Below are 22,681 nucleotides of genomic sequence, written 5' to 3'. Positions count from 1 at the left end.
TACTGGCCAAGTTTACTGCGGACTGTCTTATGTTTTTGTAAGCAAAAGTCTGCCATAAACTGACTGTTGTCCAAGTAAGGGCATGAGTAGGTAGAAATCCTCTCTTAAAAGACATTCTGTACATTTAGCATAATTCTGTGCTTCAAAGTAGTCTTTATTTTTTTAATGGGTGAACAATGTGTTCTTGGTTTGTAGGCTGTGCCCTGTGTGCTGTTTATGCATGTAGCATTACTACCATGTTAATGCACAAAGAGAAAGCAGCCATGACATTCCTTGTATAAAATCTTTGGCATATGTTTCAACAACTTGTCTGATTTTTTTTCCTTGTCAAAGCAAGAACTACTACTCAATCAAAAGGAAAATGTTGTCTAAACATTTTTTATATATATGTGGTCTTAGTAACTTAGCAACCTGTCAGTATCAGAGTCCATTCTTCTTGATAGATTATCCTGGACCTGAATCTTCTATGATGTTTCTCTACAAAGCAAAGTCTTATGTGGTGCTCGAACTGCAGCAGGCTTGGTGTAACTCTTTCTGGAGAATGCTGAGAGGTGTATTTGGGATCTTTGTTTTCCAAAATGAAAAAAAAAAAAAGATCTAAGGTTTAAGTTCCATGCTGTTTCCTGTACAGAATAGCACTTATTTTTTCTGGTACTGTTTGGTGCTGTGAGTACACAGTATAGAATATGGTTATTAAATGGCTTAGCTATTGAAAGGGGATAGATGTTAGTAGAGCCCAATGCTATTCAGTGTTAACACATTAGGATTCAATAAACAAAAGAGCCTTAAAATATGTCTGTGGACAGAAAGCTCTACAGAAAACATGAAGGAAATGGAAATCCTGGGAAAAAAAATATCCCTAAAGCATTGTGAGAGCATGTTCTGTTTAAGGTTGGACCTGTGAGAGTTCTCTTCCTGAACTATTAGGAGAGATGCTTTGTGTTATGGGTAGCACCTACCAAGAGCGAGTTTTTGGAAAACCTGTCAAAAGTTCACAGCAGCATTGCTGGAGCTGTGCAAGAGCACAAACTGTGAGTTTCTTAACGACACCATGAGACAGGTCTGATAGTAATGCAACTCCTGTGTGAAAAAGTCTTCTGTATTGACAAGGGCAAAGATAGAAGGAGACTGTTTTTCAGGAAATTCGTGGAAGATCATCACTTTGTGTATTACACTGAAGAGAAATTACCATGAAGTTGTAGTTGGTCAAGATGATTATGTGTCCCTTGGGTCAACTGAATTTCACTATAATGTTAATATTTTAGCAGTTAAAATTACCACACTTACATGGTAGGATATGTGACATGATAAAAGCCTGCTCTGAGTTAGACTGAAGTTGACTGATGTAAATCTCTTGCCAGAAAAATTATGTCAGATTATGGACAGATCGAGCAGCATCTGCACCTCTTCCAATTAGTAAATGCTATGGAAAACACTGAGTAAAATAACAATCATATGAACTAGCCAATGGGCAAAGATATGTTAATTCCTTATCCAAAGCATCACAAAACAAGTCTAGGCTTGCTGATTGCTCTGTTCTGATGGATTTATTTCCATTATGGGTATATATGGCAATTCAGCATGAAGATTCATCTTCAAATAGATGATGTGGGTTTCCCTGTCATTTTGTGAAGCAGGTATACGTAAGCTTCATATAGATGTCAGCAGACTCTCTATCCAAACCCTGTTGGCCATTCTTGGCTTAAATGTGTACCAGGTGCATTTTTTACCTGAGACTTGCAGCCAGGGGACAGATGGTGGAACAGCATGGCTACAGCATGTAGCTGTTATGAGGGCAGGAACAGGCTCTAAGGCGGAGTTACTTGCACAAGAAAAACTGCTTTGTTCTTCATTCCCTGCCCTCTCCCACTTCCACTCCCTGCACTGGTTTTCCTGTTCATTCGTTCTCCTTCTTAGTGCCTTGCAGGTGAAGTTGCACAGACTCAAGTTGGCCAAGGTATCCCATACATTCCTATCTGTTTTTCTTGGGAATTGGACCTTTGGTTGTGTTCTGGAAGACAAGACAACCCTTGCTAGCTTTTGATGTCAACAAGAGTTTGTTTGTGGAAATAAACACCATCCTTAAGTTAGATCTGCCTTGCATTTATGCCAGGTGTCTGCTATGACTGTGCTGAGATAGTCACAAATGCCCCTGTTGCTTTGGAAGCCTGGGCTTTAACATTGCAGGACTCTGGATTCCCCACCTGGTTCTACAGACTTTGTTGTCCATATTTTTGCTTTCAGCATAACCAGCCCAGTTAGGTTTAAATACTAATATAATTCAGTTTTGGCAGCCTCTCATCATTTTCGTGTTTCATTTGTCAACTGCCACTGTCAGTCACTGTAATGCCATGTATTGTGGCATTGTCCTTGCATTTAATTATTGCTGATGGCTGTAATATAATTTGGCACCAACAAATGTCTTTGCCTGCCAGGAATTTGAGAACAGAGAGTGATTTGGACAAATGATAGAACTGTCTGCTTTTTGTCATCCAGGTTTCATCCCCATCCCCTACTTTAGTTGGGCACTCTTTCATGGCAAAGCAATGTTGACATATACATTCTGTCAGTAACAATACATATATTATGTCATAAAATATATTTGTTTGTAGTGCAGTACAACAACAATGAAATAATGTCAATGCCAAAATAAATAAAAATTTGCTATGAGGGCTTTCAAAATCAACAGTATAATGTGACAAAGCTAAAATAGAATGGCAGCTACTTAGTTATTTCAAGCCAAAATTAAAATGCATTCAGCTTTTTAACTTTCTTTTTGTTGGATATAACTCAAGCAAAAAAAAAATATACCAGTGAGACATAGATATACATATATGTGGAAGCCCTTATGTAGGAGATGTTTTAATTGTGGCATTACAGAAGTTCTAATAGTTCTAATTTCAAGAATACCAGAAATTTTGAAACATACCGATTTCTAATGTTTTGAAAAGCTAGTTAAATATTTATGTTACTGCTTAAAAGGCAATTTTTGAGCAGCACTGGAGAGAAGCAGGTACATATGTCTGATGGTGATGTGCAGATGATGGCTTGTCAGGAAGGCATCAAAATGCTTCACAGCTACCATGATACCAACAGATAGGAAAGAAGTTGTTTCAACAAGAAAAGGCAGGTGATCTTGATTATATTTTCAGATGTTACCTGAAATTGAATTCTCCACTGCTAGATTGTAACTTTTCTGAAAGCAGCTTCTGTAAGGGGATACCTTGAGACTATACACATAGTTAGGTTTGAATTCTCCCTTTCTCATAACAAATGAATTATTTTCTAGTCCTGTTAAAATAGGTCCCTCTTAAACTTAGTGCTTTTGCAGGCTTAATTAGAAGTGTTGGCTGCAAAAGCATTAGTTGGGTGAATGGGTTTGCAAGGGACGTCTGTGCACTTGGTTCCTGGAAACAACAGAAAGGAAGTTATTTTCTTTTGTTGTATGAATTTTCCCTCACAGGAACATAGAGATGAAACTATCTTCAGTTATGTAAGATGCCTTTCAACCACAATTCTTAGTTTGTGTTTCCCACGGTAACTGGACATAATTGTTGCATGGTCCTGTTCTTGCAGAACAGGACTTACTGGAGTTAAGAGCACTGAAAGAATCTAAATTCTAATTTAAATTTTGGAATTAATTCTACTTTAAGGGATTTCATGATCTTTATAGGTTACTACCTGAAAATGTTTGAACCACACATTTACTAGCAAGAAGATCAATATAAAGTATGTTGCAACTGAATTGATTATCAGATGTAATATTAGGACTTTGCAGTGGGATGGGGTTAACTACACTTCTGTTTTCTGAACAGATGCTTAGTTGCAGTATGCATTATTAATTAAGGCAATGCAAATGCTTTTGGAAGTTTTGCTGTATGCATTTATCATTGTGCATGCAGCAGAAAATGTCAAAAATTAACATAACCAATCAAGACAAATTGTGGAGTATTTTCTCAAATTGAAAAGCAAAGCAACCGGGAATTAGCTCCCTTGGTTTTCAGAGGGTAGTAGAGGGATGGGAACAGCCTGCAAGGCTTACCTTTTAGGAGAGGAGGAGACCCCCTGGTCCCATAAACACTGTCTGGAAAGAAGGGGCAGCACAGAACTTATGCTGTTACTCTGTTTTGTGTAAGGAAGAAGGCTCTGCAGAGGAACACTAAAGCCAGAGGTATGAGGGGAACCATGGTTGTAAGGAATTAACAGCTCAGTCTGCCCATGGGGAAACACAAGTTAGCTGTTAATCGGACAGAAGAAAGATTTGGGGGTTTTGAATGTGTACTCATTGAGGGAAGACATTATTTTGACTATTTGCTGGGATTCATCTTGATTACCTTTGCAGCAGCTATTTCTGACAGAATATAGCCACACTGTTAAGTTTTGACACTGCTCCCAAGAGGAGAGTTTTCCTGCTCTATTGTCTTCTGTATAGATTTATGGGTAAATGAAATACAAAGAAAGGTTAGGAGGTCACCACACAACACTGGTGTGTTGGTGAGCAAGAAGAGCTCCTGAGAACAGAGTCTCTTGGAACAGCAAGCACCTTGCTTAGGCCTGAAGGTTGTAAGAGGACAGGAGAAATTAAGTGTGGAGCCCTGCAGGTCAGAGAGGGTTTTTACTAGGGCCTACCCTTTCTCATACCTGTATTTGAGTAATTCCCTCTTATCCAAAGTCACTTGCAAAATGGAAAGAGAGAGGAATGCATTGGAAAGAAACAAAGCCTACAGACTCTACTAAGGTTTTCATGGGGCTTGTGGAGGGAATCTCCCTGCACAGTGTCTTCCATTGCAGGGCACTTCTGAGGCTTCCTTTCGGAAGCCAGATACACCCTCATGAAGTTTGTTCAGTGAGCTCAGGCCACTAGCAGGGATGCAAAGGGATGAACTGGCTGCACCACCAAGTCCTCAATGAACGCTTGTGGAGCTCATGCCACAACCCTGAGCGCCTCATCCCGGTTAACAGCACTGTGCTTATGCTGCAGCTCACTCTCTCCTCTGGGAAAAAATTTTGTGGCTGGTTGAACAGTTTTACTAACCCATTTTTTTAAACTACAAATACTCCTGTTCAAGAGGAGTAAAAAGCAAGAGCTTTCTTGCACATGCACCAGTGTGATGGTCCCTCAGAATGAAGGTGGCAGGGTACAATCCCTCCATAAATAGGTTGCTCTGGCCAAAAGCTTTAGGTGCAAAACAGTAATAATATCTGTTAAGAAGTGAGATAGCTGAAAAACTTTGTAATATGCCTAAGAGGGTGCTGGTGGGAACTTACTTTGAAAGCAGAAAGAGGACTGCTTAGTGTGGGACTTGAAAGCCCCTGAGCCTAGGATGCTCAGCACTGTTGCAGCCCTTTCCAGCGAGGACACAGACCAGGTTAGAGTGCTGTAGGAGGAACTGCCCGAGAGGCCACACCTGTAGAGAGCAGCAGTACTCATCTCTGTGTGCATGTGCAGCCTGTGCCTGCTGGCAGAAGCACTCGGAATGCAGAGTCCCAGCCTTGCTCTCTGCCAGGGCCGTCTCACTAAGACCTCTTAATGTGCTGTGCAGCATGTCATTGTATGCCCACCTGCTGAGCTGGCAGGACCCCAGGGGAAGTAGCATCTCTGATGACACAACTGTACACTGAATGCTCTAAGCAGATCTCAGGATGAAAAGATGGTTCTGGCAGTCCTTTAGTAGGAATTTTGGAAAACTTGAGTGCAGTGTGTCTTTCCTGTAAAGCCCATCCTAGTTCATGGGCCTTTACCCTTTCATAGGTTGCTGATCTGGTCAGTGCTTCCTACAGATGCTGAGAGCAGGATGGGGATGGTAACCTGTCCAACCCAGACTGGTTACCAGGCAGGAAGTGAAGAGGCTCCATTGGATGGTAATTGTTCTAAAATACAGATATGGTATCATCCAGTTACTGTGAGCTGGTACTACAACTTTGCAGCTGAGGGCAGCCCAGTTTTACCTCTGTATACTGACTTTGCACAGGTGATTCCAAATCAAAAAGATGTGGTCTGTACAATTGGTCTCCTGTCCTGCTACAGCTGCATGAGCAAGCCCACCCTTCCAGACTGCTGACCAAACTGCGTGTCAGGGGTGTGGACTTGGTTAGGAAAGACTGATAAATTAACAAGGGCATTCAGCTTTGCTTCTGGACCAGAAAAGGGGCTTTACTCCATGCCTGCTGCTTTCTCCAGGGGATCATGGCAGGGCAGTCACACGCTACCATCATCTGAAAGGCACAAAGTTTAGTATGACCCAGCAAAAAGGACTGACAGCAGGGGTGAGGAAACAGCTGTTCCTTGAACTATTTCCAACAGTGGAGCATGGTTGCTTCCAACCAACTGCTTCCAAGGTGGAACTGTGGCTGTTGCAGGAACCCCAACCAAAGCGACTCCAAACAAAGCCCCAGAACACTTACAGTGTTCAGCTTCTCAACATCAGCTGCTTCACTCGCTGGGCCAGCCTGCTTCTTGAGGCAGATGTGACCACAACTAAAGGTTAGGTGACCAAACTAGAATCAAGTTAGAGCAGCCTTTTGACAGCACATTCAGCTAGCACAACAGAGGCTCTTAAAGTTACCTGCTTGGCAGGGTTAAGCTAGATTTCAGAGAGACTGAATCTTGCCTACACTTAATCAGTGTTCAGCTTTTATTTACAAGAGGTCTGAGATGTATGTATACAGAAAGATTTGCTGAACTGCTGAAGGAGGTTCACAATTAGATGAGCAAAGCAGATGCAACAGCAGCACATAATGACTCAACAGCTTGGTGACTGGTGTAAAGATTCTGAAGTCACATATAGATTGGCAGCTTTGTAGACCAGGTCTGAGGAGAATATGTCAGTTATAGGAGAAGTGGTAGAGATCTTGTTTGACAGCCATGAGTAAGCCAGGAACTCCTCGGCTACCCCCAAGTCTTGAAGAAAACACCACGCTAGGAATGGCATCTTTGGATGATGGGTGGGGAGAAGGGATGGTTCTAAGCAGATGAGTATCTTGGAGACTCCAGATTCGGGTGTAGCAATCCTGACCAACTGGGAGGAAAGCACAATTCAACATTACACAAAAAGGACTTTACATGGTTCTGCAAGATTATCACCACAGAAGCAGAAGGTCTGTGGAGAAAACACCCTGAATATTTTTACACTAACATGAGACAAAGTGCTTATCCATACTTTACAAAACAAAAATTTTACACTGAATACTACAAGAGTGGGAAAAATGTGCATTTCCTATTAGGTAATTAAAGGTACAATAAATCAGTATTTAGAGTGCTTTTCCCCTTATCAAGCTCCTAAGCCAAAAAAAGGGAGAAAAATTCAATCACATTAAAAATTCTTATTATTCCACCACTTACTGACATATTCAAGCAAAGGAGGTCACTGTCTTTACAGTGACTTTATGAAGCTTGGCTACACTATAAGGGTATTGTTTCATCTACTGCTACTTTTCCTGCCCCCACCCAAAATATAATAATACAAAAATCTGAGTTTAACTGGAGTATTCAAAATGAATCAGAGTGGTATCAACAGTTTACAAGGAGTCAGGCCCACATGCCAATGTTTCAGTCTATCACCACATTCTCCACTTAAGCACCAACTAAAGATATGCCATTTCTGTATAAAGTTATCACCAAGTCTCCTGTTTACATGTTGTTTCCCTGAATTTTAAAACCAAGTGTTTCCTGCTCTACTCTTGAGGTATATTGTGGAAAGGATAATAGGACTTTTGCAGGACACAGCAGATTAAGCTGTTGAGCACCTCACAGGATTGATTACAATAGGTATGCATCCATAAACATAATTTTCATAGTATATTACAGTATGTTTAAGGCTAAATTTTTTCTGAAGTTTGAAGAATTAACAGCTGTACAGCTTCTAACAGCTGTACCTAAGAAACACCTCTCACCCATAAGAAAATCACTACCATACACTATACAAATAGAAGGGGGAAAAAGTCAACCCACCTGCTATAAGAAGTCCTTCCTCCTCATTTACATGCAAAGGGAGAAGAGCATATTCATTGTGGTGACCTTTGTACTGTTTCACAGACTTTGCTGTTCTCAGGTCCCACAGTTTTATCTGCAAGTTGAAGGAATTGTTTGAGATGATATATTAAAGCAGAGAGCACCCAAAGGTTGGATGTGTTGGAGCACATCCAGAGGAGGGCCATGAAGATGATTGGAGGGGCTAGAGGACCTCTCCTATGGAGACAGGCTGAGACAATTCAGCCTGCAAAAGCAGCTTCCTCCTAAAGGGGACTACAAGAAAGCTAGAGAGGGTCGATTTATAAGGGTATGTAGTGATAGGACAAGGGGAAATGGCTTTAAACTGAGATGGGTAGGTTCAGATTAAATATTAGGAAGCTCTTTAATGTGAAGGTGGTGAGTGACTAAAATGAGCTGCCCAGAGAAGTTGTGGATGCCCCATCCCTGGAAGTGTTCAAGGCCAGGTTGGATGAAGGTCTAGTGGAAGGTGTCCCTTCCTACGACAGGGGACTGGAACTAGATGATCTTTGAAGTTTCCATCCAACCCAACCCATTCTGTGATAGATAACGGGCTCTGGGAGAAGACCTGTAAATGGAACTACCACCCAGTTCCATACTACATAGTAAGAGCAGATATCTGCCCTTGGGAATGGGATAAGTACCTGTAAATTCCAAGATACTAAAAAGGAACAGAATATCCTAAAGACAACAAAACCATACCTTTCCAGCCATATCTGCTGCCATCAGATAATGCTCAGCCTCCATAAGGTGAATAGATGTAACTGCTGAGCCATGGAAGAGACGAATTGCTTTCCAGCTCTGCCCCTTGCGGTTACGTTGGCGCACATCAATGCTGAAAATCTCACCCGAACGGCAGCCATTGTACAGCACTGGGGTCTGGGAGAATCCCAGAGAAAGAAGCATACTGTGTAACATCTGCAAGGATCTTACAAGTTACACAGACAGAGCCTGTGTCATGCTTTTGAGCTCTACAGTGTAGTTGTCAAATTATTTTAACAGATGCATTAAGAAGCAGAATTTTAATTACACACTGCAGCTATCTACATTAACTGTAAAAGTTTGCCTAGGTAAGCAGGAAGTCAGTCTAACATAACAGCAAAACAGAAACTGGAATTCTCATATTCCTGTTTTAGCATCCTAATTCTTTGTGAACAAGTCCATTAATATTTTATTGGGACTTTCTCCTTCTTGGTGGAGGCAATACACTGAGTGTTATTAGAATGAGGTTATTTGCCAAAACCAAAACAATTTTACATGTTATTATTGTGCTTTTTGTACTTCCTTGTCTTTTAACCTCGTAATCTTATCAAAAATTGCCCCTGTTGCCACAGTTTGAAATCAGATAATATTTTTGTTGCTATTCAATTGTGTTCAAGCATCAGACCACATCAGCTCTGCTGTGGAACAGCCACTCAACAGCATCACAACCTTATGTACAGCATGAGGAGTCCTGCCCCAACCAGCACAAAGAGCCCACCAACAAGGAAGTGCTCTGAAAAAATGGTGTCTGGTTCTCCCTACCTGCGTGGCAAACTGCTGTGCCAGCACATCACTACTGGTTCCAAATGTCTGACGATGCCCTGTCACTACGTTGGTCACAAGAACTCGTCGTGTCAGGCCTAAGGAAGACAGATGATGTTAATTTAGCTGTAATTTGCGTAGCAGCTGGGAGATTAACGGAAGAAGTCTTTCCCACTGAGAAAAGAGGGGGGTGCTAGCCTTGTTACCTCTCTTGGTATAGATCACCTGTGCTAAAGCAGTTGTCTGCTTGGGGATTCAGGCACCAAGCGCAGGACCAGGCAGTGGATATCTTGAAACTGCACAGCATTCCAGGTCGATCTCCTAGAAGACAGGAGCAACACATGAAGTGTTCATAAAATGTTAGGACAGGATGGTAACTCAGAAAGGTTCTTAGATTGCCGCATTTCTTTTAACATTTCAATCTGAAGCAGAGAAAGTGTTACCCAATTAGTGTCCTTTTGCTACTCAAGAGACAGGAAAACAGAAATGGAAGTTCATGACTGTAAGTGGGACTCCCACAGTCTATGTAAATAGATGATATTGAGAGACTGTGAAATTTATCCAGTAGTCAGAGGGCTCACCATGGCAGAAAAAGTTGCCTTATAGCACTAAGTAAGCAATTTTTTAAAGATGAGTGGGCTAGAAATAAAAAACATTTACTTTATAAACTGTAGATTAGCCAAAGCCTAACCTGTAAGTTCTATGCCTGCTTACTTAAAAAAAATGTATTAAGTAATAAAACCCTAGATTTGACCCTTACTCATGTAGCCCCTGCACAGAATTTATGCCAATTAGCAGACTACAACCTCAGTTTTCACTTCTTTCATAGCGCATCTTACATATATCTGTCAGGTAGCAGAGGTGATATGGGCAAGAATGGATGGATGACACAGTTTTAGACAGGCTAAGTTCTACTTTTCTCCCGGCATCTACTCAACAAGGCTCCCACAAACCACCTCTTTTAGGAGAGTGAAGGAAATAAAATTTGGAAATACCTAAACAGTCAGTAGGATATACTAGACAAGAGGACTCAGGTGGAACTCACAGCAGCTAATTATGGTGAAGGGCTTAAAATCTTTCACGGAGCAACTGGGTATGCTGGCCTAGTAGCCATCCATCCCCAGTGACTCTTCATTCAAGTTCATGCTAAATCTATGCAATTTTTTTTTAATGGCTGTATATATAGTAAGACATTAAAATTTTAAAATTAGTGCACTACTCAATCTATCACAGATTTCCTCTGATAAATTTAACTGATCATGTCTGAATGGAAGCCAGATTAGAGCACGGCACTCTTGTGACTGGAAGACGCATGGTTCTAACATCTATCAAGAAGTTCCCATTAATTATGTCCTGCCCCCAAGAATACCCAACAAAAAAGAGCAGCTATAGCCAGACTTAAGATGTAGTACTCTTCCAGTCAGTAAGGTTTCCATACAACTGGAGCTGGAGCTTGTACAAGGAGCTATGGGCTGAGATATTTACCAGCTTTCCACCTCTGATTTATGCACTGAGCATACCTGAGCAGCTGCTATGAGAAGGGCCTCTGCAGTGACTCTGGACGTTCTATAAGGAAATGTGAGTACTTGCTGTGTGCAGCTTCCGCATATTAATTACAGGCCAAGCTACTCATGAAAAATCTCAAGCGTTTACTTTACACTTCACAAGTGAGGTGTTCTCCTACCGAAGTCAAGTACTGCAGCAGCTAAAAATAAACCAGGGCTTTGAATGCTGCCTGTTAATTAAGTCTCAAATTCTTTTATCATCATTTCACTTCTTAAGTTGTTTTAGTCTTATAGGAATACAACAGCCTCACCAACTACTGAAAAAGAATGCTAAAATAACCTTTCATTTGTGCTCTTTTCATACTATAATTGTCACCAAAACTTGCAGACAAAAATCCAACAGAAACAACCTACCTGGGTTAGTGCTGCTGAACAATGATGCTGGAAGCAGACTTGCACAGCCTGGTGTTTCTGCAATTCCCATGAGACACAGCTTGCTGAAGTGAGTTAAGGAAAACTGATTTCTCCCTAGAATAGAACAGGCTGCCTAATATTTATAAATGGGAAAAGCAAGATGCCCTGACACAGCTACAGCTCACGACATTTTTCCTCGAGACCTTTCATGTGCTTTACAGTTTACAATTAAGCTGTGATACTTCACTTCTTTCACAGGAATGAGCTAGAAAGAACTCAGATTCTTGCTTGTGTATTTTCACTACCAGAAAGATAAGACAATACCGTTGTATCTCACTAGTAATAGGAAAAATAAAAAATAAGCATGGCCTACATAGATCATTCTTCTCACTTTTTCATGTTGATGACACTACATTAATATAGATCTGTTTTTCATGGAGGTAAATTGGAAAATGGGAGGCAAGAAAAACTCACTTTAGATTACATTTAAATATTTTATGAAGACTATACCAGGTACAAATAGAATTTGAAAGCTGCATTTCAAGTTCAGTGGGGTAAATCTGTAACTCAACTAGGGGAAAGCATGAACCCACCAAACCAAGTGATCCTGAACATGTCCCCTGCTGTGTGCACGCCTGGAGAGCTCCTGCCCCGATGGATTGGTCTGGAATTGCCTGGCTTTTCACACAGGCCGTTCCATACTTGTCTATGTAATTTCTTTTGGCACTTCATAACACACCTGTTGTCTGCCATCTCCTAAGTCAAAATTCAGTTTTTTCCGCCCACTGTTCTGGGCTCTGCAGTCTTCATTACTGCTTCCTCTACTATATTATTAACTTTCCTCTTTGAGTCTTTTTCTGTTCCTGCAGAACATGCTCTGAAAGTTGCAGGTGATGCTACTGAATTGCTCCCATTCTCCTCTCACCCCTACCTATACAGGGATGGTTTTCAACACAAATGAACAATCCCACTTTCAAAGAGGTTCACTTCAGAAAAAGGTTGTTGCTTTAACCCTCCACTCCTGTTCTTTTTGCCTCAGCCAATTTCCAAACATCAGATAATTTTGGATATGGCATTTGTATACACTATGAATGAAGTGGGAATTCTCCATGGCAGAAAACATGGTCATTCATTTACCATTAACATGGGAACAATTCTACATATATCTGTATTTACATACATCTGTAACAGAACCATACATCTGCCTCAGTAATTCCAACATATTTTGATTTTCTTTACTTCCACTGATTTCCAGAAAACTCATCTTCTGGGGGAACTACAGGAGAGGTGTTCCTTGAAGTTATTTTTCTGTGAAGCATGATGCACACTTGTGAAACCTGAATGACAATTTTGATTTTTTTTAAAGGATATAAAACATGAGAATCTGGATGAGTCAGTGATGCCCAGCACACAGAGTTCACCTTCAGAGAGAAGAAGACATACTATTTTTGTGATCTGTAATTCAATTAAGGAAAGATTATTCCATGCAAAAATGACATACAATTAGGCACTGGGTAAAACTCCTCAGCTCACTAAATAACTCAGTAATGGGGCACAAGCATTTCAGCTTCATACTTTTAACAAGAGAACAGCATTAAGAAGTCTGACCAAACACAGACTAAGGCACCAAGCACATCTTATTATTCAAGAGACCATCCCTGAAAGAACCTGAACATGAAGAGATCATGAAAACCTGTTTTAAATATGCCTCATATTTAAAAGAGGATAAACACAGTTTAAGGGTAAACTTTAAGGATAAACACAGGAGAAATGGTTTCCCAAAATTATTTTTAAGAAAGGAGCATGCAAATCTTGGTAGTTTTGACAGACAAACTTCAGTTTTGCCAGCTCCGGTTGAAGTCTAAAGTAATCACTATCCTTGGAAGCTGGTACTTCTATGTAGTCTTCCATTCCAATTCCAGTATAACATTCCTGACAACTATCACTGGTACTGAGCGCTTTCAGGACAGGCTTATTGTGGTTCTGTGTCTACCCAAGTTTCACATTTCTAGATTCTTCTGATCTCTTCTCCTAGTCCCTTCCCCAACCCTCATGGCACTTCCACCTGAGCATCCCAAGAACAGTGTTCTGAGAATGCAACCACCAAAGGAAGGAGGAACAGAAAATAGTACTTTGCGGTTTGTGAAGTAGAGGTTGTCATACATCTCCACAGTGAGAGACTCCTTCCCCAAACCGCTGAGATTGATGATACCATATTTACATCCTCCATGCTCTACATCGTTCACAGTGAATATTCGTTCACAAGCAACATCTGCCTGTAAAATAAAAGTTTACTGGTCACACTTACTGGAAACTTACAGGAAAAACAGGTTGAGGGGGTTGCATTAAGTCTAAAATGAAACAACACATTAATTCTGATCCCTAACACCACCTGCTTTCCATTCAACTCTAAAATCAGTGGTCAACTCCTTTTAAATGCATACAGAGAAAAAACAGGGATAAGAAAGGATTCAGTCCTTGGCTAACAATAAATCTTTCCAATGTTAACAATTCTATACACTTACACTGTTTCTGAGTCCCTTCTGGCTTCAGCTATCTATGCAGTGCTCTGTTTACAAGGCCAGGAGTTGGTCCTGGAGAGCTTCCTATATAGTCTATGAAAGATCATGAAATGTAAAGTGATTACTGATTCTCTAAACCACAGGCTTTGCCACTCCCAAAATTCTCCTCTTTCATTTTTTTTCTTCTCTTGATCTTCTCCACTCCTCCTCCTAGCCCCACAATAATGATCCACTCAACTCCTACTTACTTCCGAAAGAACATGTTGATCAGATTAAAAAAAAACAAAAAACAACCAACAAAAAATGCTTTCATATCCAACCTTTTTTATAATTTTCCTTTGTAGAAAAGGAACAGCCTCTCCCTACCTGTTTAAAGTTACTGAGCACAGACTTTAAGAACTGACAGAGAAGGAATAACTCATCTTTAAAAGTTACATTTGACCTGTGTGATTTGATTACAAGAGCCTGAATTTTCACTGAAGACGGGTTCCCTTTATCTTAAAGACTTCTCATTTCTCATAACATACCACAATGATTTTAAAATTGTTGGTCCCAGCAACTGAGGAATCTGGACTGTGAATTTCTATCTTCCTCCTCTGCATGCAGTTCACTTTTAGTTCATGGACTAGCCTGTAAAAGCAGGTAGGAGGGTGAGGGGGTTGAAGAGAGGAGAATTCAGGTAAGCCTAAATTTAATGCATATGAAAAGAATTCTGGCCAGGATATAGAATGCTTCTCAATCACCGAAGAGAAAGTGCCTGAATAACTAGCATGCTGAAATGTAACTTGCATAACCCATGAACAGGTGCATCTGCCACATGCATGGAATTTCATCCCACTATTTTGAACCCCAGCACATCTTTAGTAGCCAGAACAGCAACACAGCAAGTCACTAACTTAACTTCCCTTCTGCTGTTCTGATGGGGGGCAAGGGAATGGTCATATCCATTGAAAGGCATTTATCCTAAAAAAGCTGTGCTATACTCATAAAGTACAATGTGGCAAAACAGCATATCCATATACATACACAAAATGAACTTCTTTTGAAGTAAAATTGGGAAACAACTTCCTCATTTGAATTCTCATCATTTTAGCAATCTGATTATTACAGAATATAACCTTTTTCCTGACTTTAAGTAGTATGTTCCTCCTCATCCCAATGGAACAGAAAGAAATGCCAGAAAACCTGACAGAAACAGTTGCACTAACAGCAGAACTTGGCACTGCAAACAGAAGACAAATCAAATCATTGTACCTGCAATAAGTTGTGGAGCTGAGCGAACCCAGCTGCCTTTTCTGTAACAGCACAGATGAGTTCAGTCCAGCCCTTGTTGTTTTCTGGAAGAGAGTAACATGGAACCGTACTCAGTTATTTACTTGTTTAAGATTCAAACGTGGCTGTGGGTCTTTGATGTTTGAGAGGTTTAGGTAACTTTTTCCTCTAGCCTACACACGTTAAAATTTTCAGAATATATAAAACACATTCTAGCACCATCTCCCTGATCTACTACAGTAAGCAGACAAGCATATAGTCCTGTGAGATGTCGAGTGCTTCTGTAAATACAGAAGCTGGAGAAAAAATATGAAACCCCAACAGCCACTGTCTTAACTCTACATAATCAGCAGTACCACCTAGAGGTGTAAAATCACCTTCTGGTTTCATTACAACACCTCAAGTTCTTCTTATACAGCAAACTATTCTATCACAACTGATATTAAACATGCAGTCTTACTATTGTACTAAACTGCTTTTCCATTCCATTTCCATTCCCCCCACAGCACTGGGGATGGAACTAGATGATCTTTAAGGTCCTTTCCAACCCAAGTCATTCTATGATTGCATTCCACAATTCACAAACCTTTTAGAATTTAATGCAAACACCTTCTGAGGAGACCAAGGGATAGAGTATTTAGCAGAATTATGGAGTAAGAAATCTTTTTGATAATGCTCAGACAAAGGAAGTGTTTGAGAGTCAAAATGTTCTTTACACTGAAGGCTGAAGAGCTGGTTGGAGAACCCCATTCCTTAAGAAAAAGAACACTGTTCACTTCTTCCAAATGATAGCATATAAGCTGAGCTGGTACGTGTAAAGTTATAAGACATGTTTTTCAGGTAATGAAAAAGCATCCTTGTTAGATATTTTCCCCACATTACAAATATACAAATCAGCATTAATTTCACTGTAACACTTTATGAAGAAAAGCACACTGGCTTTCCAGACATAAACATAAGACCTGGATTGATTTTAGCTGTCCAAAAAAGTTCTTCAAGAAAAAGCTTTTTACCAACTATAATTAGTATTGTTCCTTCAAGGTCAAGGAATATGATAAATAAATTTATTAAAAATGTGAAAAACTTTAAATCAAGACCCCACTTTGCCAATTCAAGGCAGGAACTTGAAATCTGGCATCCAATATCCTGACTCAAGTGTAACTGTTGGACAATTGCAATTCCGAGCACAGTTCCTGTTCTTTATAAATTTGTTTGTAATGACTTGACTTCATTCCTGTGTGGAAGAGCCAAACAAAAGGCTTCAAGGACTTTATTCTTAGCAGAAAAAGAAATTGAATCATCAGAACTTAAAGACTTTAGTTTATAATCTGTCCTGGGCCAGACTACAATAAAGCTTAATAGCAATCTTTTTCAAAACATACCTGATTCTGTTTTTCCTCCTCTTGTAAGAGTCTCAGTCTTTTGCACTCCATTGCCTTGTGCTGAATGCTGTCCTTGGTGAGGGGGTTGTGGTTATTATGTCCAGGCAGTAGGCGAAAATAGCGGTTCTTTTCGGGGTCATAATAAAATCCTGGCAGTTCTTCAGGGGGGACATAGGGGAGAAAAAGTGGCAAAATCAGATGGACAAATAAGTTTGTTTATTTCTCTTTGATATTCCATGTCTTCATGTGAATGTGAGAGTTGTGAGACCCAAGGCTCTAGCTCCCAACACATTCCAAGGATGATACACAGAGTAGGAACAGATGAGCAACTTACAGGAGAAAAATGTTCAAATGCACTACTCTTACACAGCTACAGAAGGGATGTCACTACTGACCAAGAGGAAATTCAGACCAATCAAAAAAGCACAAAAGAAAGGTTTTGTTGCAGAACAAAAATGGTCTTTCTTCATAAATACATCACGAGGGGACATTCTTAGTTAAAACACTTGGTAGGACAGGAGAAAAAAAAAAAAAAAAAAGGACAATGTGGTATCAAATAAATTCAAATAAAGTGATTCATTTCCCAGAACTAGACACTTTTTCTTCAGCAAACAGGAGAGATTGAGATAAAATCAAGAGTACATTTGGCTCCTTCCAAATATAAATTGGGATGAGAAACACTCAATTTTAGTGCTTCACTGTCTGTGTGAATGCAGAGGCAGACAAATAAAATACTATGGTAGATTTTAAATACTTTGACTCAAGATTGTCTCAAGAGAAAGAAATTTATTCAGAGGCAATTGTTAACATTAAATTTCAAGAGGTTTTATTTAAAACTTTATTTACTACAAGAAATTTCACTTTAAGTATCCTCTTTTTGCAGCTGCTTACCATTCAGCTTCTTGTCTGCATCTTTTAGGTGTCAGCTTAGCCACAAGTGACCAAGATTTTTTCAGGTCAGTGAAAATAAGAAGTTAGTCAATGAATCAGTAAAGCTTATAAAAGCACAACACATTTAGTAGTTGCACAGTAACTACACAGGAATAAATGTCTTGCAGGATACATCTCCTAGCATGCTCACAACACAAAACAGTGATATACAAAAACAATCTCTTTAAACTCAGTGTTGTTCCAGGACTCTCCTGTTGTACAGAAATGTAAGTTCCCACTGGCTTAGTTTTTGCTAGCATTGTTTAATGAGTTGGGAAACCAGAACGTAAACAGGACATCTTTCTCAACAGCACTGCTACTTCATCATTTGTTGTAAATGAGCAAGTATTTAGCCAGAGTCTATTTATTACAGACTACAAAGTACACTGAAGGCATAAAGAGACACATCACACAAGAAACACACCACAAAGTGGTGGACTGTTGTGCCTTTCAAAAGACTGAGTAACTGAACACAAGCTATAATTTTTATATGCTCTCTTATTTTATTTGCTTCCTTAGTAATTCATTTTCTTCCTAAAGCAGCCTTTCTGGAGGGAAAAACAGAATTTCATTTTATCAGTTTATATCAGCTTGGCTAAGCACACAGGTTTTCAAAAATGAGAAGCACTTGTAGGCCTGAAATTTATTTGGCTCTGTTCTCTAGATACTTACTTACTACATCTTTTTGTATCACCTGATGTTACTTTTCTCCACAAACTTTACTGTTTGTATGGTTCCTGTCACACCAGATTATTAATACAGCTACTACTACTTTTGTCATACAATAAGCATATAGGAACTGACCTATAAACACCATCTCTTACCTGGTGCTACAGAGATCTGCATTGAACTGGATGAAGAAGGATCTTCATTGCTGCTGGGACCTGCATTTGCTGGGGTCTGTGGCTCTTCCTGTTCCAGACTAAAAAAATAGCATTGCCTTCAAGATAGGCTCACAATTGCCCCACTCATCTTTCCCACAAAGAGACTAGAGAGCAGATTGTTACTGACATCAATGGAGTACTGTTCTGCAGTGCTCTGATAGCACATTCTGCATATCACCACACATTAAACTAAGAAAATAAAACAATGACAAATATTCAGCTTAAAATTTTCTCAAGAACATTAGTGATACCAGCATCCTAAAAACCTTAAATTACGTGCTAATACATTAGAGGTTGCTGTTGATTCTGCAAGTGCCTCTAACTTTTTTTAGCAAAATATTAACTGGACAATTCTACATTAAACCAACAGCCCACTCCTGAAAGCATGCAAGTATTCACAAACAGCACAACGAGAGACAGTGTAGGTAAAAACACTGATGTCAGGTCAAAAATGTTTTGCCATTTTCTCCATAACAAGAATTTCACTGATAAGGTTTATAAACATGCAAAATAAACAGAAGTTTAATGAATATTCCAAGAAAAGTCTCTGCTTTTCTAATAAACATTTCAGAGGGTAACTGCAGCTTTCCTCTTTTTGAACTAAAATACTGAGCACATTCAGTACTGATGAGCAAATTTCCACTAGGATGTTTTCTGAATCACCTGTCCAATTCTCACTGTTTAAGACAGGTCTTATTACATGTAATCTTAAAAGCAGTAGGTGAAGCTGTTTTGTAAGAGCCATAATTTATTGAAAAGAAGACAACAAAGAAACTCTATTTCTAATACCAGCTCTACTGCAGTTTGATTATACAATGGTGAAAAGAGTTAAAGGACACAACAGGTATACCAGGGGAAAACCACCCCAGATCAAACCCAAACACTTAACTTTAAAGCTCTGTAAGAAAACTCTTTTAATTCTGCTCACTGAAGCAGTGCCCATTTGCATTTGTAAGTTTTCTTACACAAGGACAACTAGTGTGGCAACTCATATGTGTGTCTCTTTCCTAAAAATAGGTTTCAAAAAAAAAAAAAAAGAAAAAAAGCTTAGCATATTAAAGCAAAGCATTAGCCTCTTTTAGTCCTGCAAGAGGCACAAAGGAAAGTACAGGGGAATGAAAAAGCAACCATACAAACAGCTCAAATATGGGCAAGTGTAAATTCTAAAATATAGAACGTGTTTTCTGAAAGGATCAATTTTTGAGGTAGGGGATTATTCCTGAGACCTTGTTTCATTTCCCTCATCTGTTAGATGTGGTATTACCACATTACTTACTACGCTTTCAAACATTTAGGAAGATCCTTTAATGACAGATTTTACACCAACAGACTCAAGCGTAAACTAAACAGGCAGGTAGAATGAAGTAATTATATTTTTCTTCCCTGAACCGTTTTTGCATATTGATGAAGGGTTTATGGATAATGCACAGATGAGAGGACTGGCTCATGGAACTGTATTTCAGTTTAAAATCAGCGTACTGTTGTGAACACACAATAAACTTCCAAAAATCGGTGCAATTCCACTCCCAGCAGGAATGACAGATATACCAGAAGTACTGTCTACTAGATCTTCAGGTGGCAACCCTCTCAATTCTAGAAAGTCACCATTCTGCACATTTAATTAGGCGTAAGACCCAGCGGCTTATCCCACGCTAAGCACAAGCTGCCTGTACTTGCCTTTGGGCGCGGTTGTTGTGACTGGGTCTTCTGTGCCAGTGGGGGTGGTGGCTGCGCTTGTGACTGCTCCATCCACGCCTCTCCTTGCCTCGACGGTAGTTTCTCCGCATTTCTACTCTTAAAGCAAACATACACACATATCTCACCCCTACTTCCCTGGAACGGCTCAGCACTCAGGACAAGTCTCTTAATGCGGCCTCTTTTCCAACAGTTTCAACCTGTAACGACCAGGCCGACCGCCCGGAGCACAGCCGCTCCCCTACGCCTGTCGACTTCCCCACTAGCCCCAGACCAGCTCCACGGCTCACCCCGCAGCGCTGAGGCCAAAACCCCGGAGGCAGAAGGACAATGATGACCGAGCGTCCCGCACCGCCTCCCTGGGCCCTCCCGTCCCTCACCGCGCCGGCCCCGCCGCGTCCGCGCTGCCACCAGCGCCCCGCCCACGCCCCAGGGGCGGCGTCTCTCATTGGCGGTCAGCCGCACCCGCCACTTGACGGACAGCTCCCCCGTCCAACCGCAGGAGGTCTGGCCGGCGCGTGCGCCGCGCGGGGCCGGGGCCGGGGCCGGTCTGAGGGCGGGCGGATGGAGCGGGGTGCGGCGCTGAGGGCATGAAGGGTGTGAGCTGGGAGGGGGCTCTTAGCACGGCAGGGGACGAACGCGGGGCGGATGGGGTCATTTAGAACGGTAGGGAAGCAACGCAGGGCAGAGACAGCCTGGGGTTTGCAGGGAGGTGGCGTTTCAGGGGACACCGAGAGGGTATCTCATCTTCCTTCTCTTATGTCGCTGGCTCCCTCAAAGCCATCATTTGGCAGCGGATAGCTGGAAGCTGTTACAGCCGCTCTGAATTTATCAAAAATTCAGAAAAGATAATGTCTTGAGAGTGACTCTCCCGGCTGAGAGAGAGTCATGGTGCTTAATTTTTTTCTTATTTTGAGCCTTCTACTGGTGGGCAGTATTGAGGCACAAGGTGGGCGGAAGAGCTCGGGCTGCAGCAATCAGTAACAGCTCCTCGGCTGCTCCGAGCACCAGGAGGGTGTGGTGTAGCGCCCATCTCCTTGCAGTCACAGTAATAAACCCCTTTTCTTAATCGCTTATTCAAGTGTCCTTAAGCAGTTTTGGTACAATGACATTCCCCTTTCCGCTTGTTTAGCATCTAGGACTTTAAAGAAAGTTATAACCAGGGTTGTAAAAAAGTTTGTTAATTTGATGAATGATTAAGGTTAATACAAACAAAAGCTGTACTTAAAATAATTGTGGAAAAAGAGTGGTTTAGCCTTTTTGCTTCCAAAAAGATGAGAGGTGTTTTTTTTTTTTTTTTTTTTTTTTTTTTTTTTTTTTGATTGCTTTAATAACTTAAATAAGAAATGCCAGTACTGGGAAAATAGGCAATGGGTTTTTGCTACTTTTGCTGTTTAGACTTTGCACAAGTTTGCTGTCTTAATTGGCCAGAGAGTAATTTTTGGGAGATAGAATTTTTTGTTTCTCACTTGCATGATCTGTGTTTTAAGTTCAAAATGCATAGAGTTAAAATAGTCTTGGAAAGCATTCACTTAAGGATACCAACAGCTGAAGAAATCAGTTGTGGCTTGCATATACAGTTTGTGAGCTCTGTTTCTTTGTCTTTATTAGGTAGTGGTTTCGTGATAGTGATCTTTAGCTTTCACAAGATAATTTTGAATTTTAATACAGTAACAGTAGAAAAGTGCATACAAAAAGTTAACTGTTGCTAAAACTGTCACTGGTGTTGACTTGATATAAAGTGATGGTTTATATAGTGTTGGTACTTGATTTAAATTTGATGCTGGTACACCTATGCACAGGGTTCTAGGGAGAGGTTTTTTTCCTGGTATTTCCTGGCTTGTGGGTAATAATCCAGAATGTCTAATGTTTTGCAAGTACTGTTATACTCTGCTTTGTTCATTAGTTTTGTTTCATCTGTTTAATTTCTGGTGCCCAGTGACCAATATTCAAGGTTCTGTGACCAATATATGCTGCTTATAAGCTGAGGGATTCCTGTGACTGAAATAGTTACCATTGAGGAAGAAGTCTATTAAATGATTTGTTTTCTCATTTGTATTGCAGGTACTTACTATGAAAGTTAATAAAGAATAGATTGGAAGATATTTCAGAGATCACTGGTTTTCCATGTATGCATTGAAATAAAATACACAAATATATAAATAAAATGCACACATTCACCCATACATTGTTCCTTAGCAATAGTATGTCTAACCTCTTCTTAAAGCCTTTTATTTTGGTTTATACTGATTATTTTACTTTAGTATTTATTATTATATCTCACTGAAAGGTTTCCTGATGTATTACCTTATTGCTTATTGCTGCAGTTTAAAAACATTACTGCTATTCCTTCTTCCTTCTGTATATCTAGAAAACAGTTTCTTACCTTGCTCTCTGCAGCTATATTCCATATTTGAAATGTGAAAAAGATGTCCCTTTTGAATAGTTTTCTGTAGATTGAAGACTGCTTCAGGAATACCATTCCACTAGGATATTATAGATGACAACTTTTAGCTTTTATGATTCTTGCTTCCTCTTTTGGACCCCTTTCATGGAGAACAGA

General features: G+C 40.2%; 1 protein-coding gene across 6 annotated transcripts; it reads right to left on the bottom strand.

Annotated features, from left to right (window-relative positions):
• Nucleotides 1–6,612: 6,612 nt before the first annotated feature.
• DCAF4 (DDB1 and CUL4 associated factor 4) lies at nt 6,613–20,576 on the bottom strand. Of its 6 annotated transcripts, none has more exons than XM_053945319.1 (14): nt 20,499–20,576; nt 20,101–20,217; nt 18,364–18,461; nt 16,610–16,767; nt 15,210–15,292; nt 14,483–14,585; nt 13,566–13,709; nt 12,805–12,854; nt 11,434–11,513; nt 9,740–9,835; nt 9,515–9,612; nt 8,693–8,869; nt 7,952–8,066; nt 6,613–7,019 (listed from the first exon to the last, which is right to left on the bottom strand). In XM_053945319.1, exons 2-14 carry the CDS (start codon nt 20,208–20,210, stop codon nt 6,826–6,828), a joined length of 1,506 nt encoding a protein of 501 aa, XP_053801294.1. In that variant the 5' UTR covers nt 20,211–20,217; nt 20,499–20,576; the 3' UTR covers nt 6,613–6,825. The 6 variants fall into 6 exon arrangements, with proteins under 6 accessions (XP_053801294.1, XP_053801297.1, XP_053801295.1 ...); XM_053945322.1 differs by having other exon boundaries at nt 20,101–20,212; nt 20,499–20,556; XM_053945320.1 differs by lacking the exon at nt 20,499–20,576 and adding an exon at nt 20,409–20,494 and having other exon boundaries at nt 20,101–20,212.
• Between the last annotated feature and the right edge of the window lie 2,105 nt (nt 20,577–22,681).

This window comes from Vidua chalybeata, chromosome 6 (genome assembly GCF_026979565.1).
Source record: "Vidua chalybeata isolate OUT-0048 chromosome 6, bVidCha1 merged haplotype, whole genome shotgun sequence".
NCBI classification, from domain to species: Eukaryota; Metazoa; Chordata; class Aves; order Passeriformes; family Viduidae; genus Vidua; species Vidua chalybeata.
This window is presented reverse-complemented; position numbering and strand designations above follow the sequence as displayed.

Excerpts from the sequence above, each read along its gene's own strand:
- DCAF4 (XM_053945317.1), bottom strand. The coding sequence starts at position 20,231 with ATGTTTGCTTTAAGAGTAGAAATGCGGAGAAACTACCGTCGAGGCAAG. Across the intron at positions 8,870-9,514 it reads CACAGCAGTTTGCCACGCAG|ACCCCAGTGCTGTACAATGG; the intron begins GTAGGGAGAACC and ends GGATTCTCCCAG. Across the intron at positions 7,020-7,951 it reads GGAAGGACTTCTTATAGCAG|TTGGTCAGGATTGCTACACC; the intron begins GTGGGTTGACTT and ends CTTTCCTCCCAG.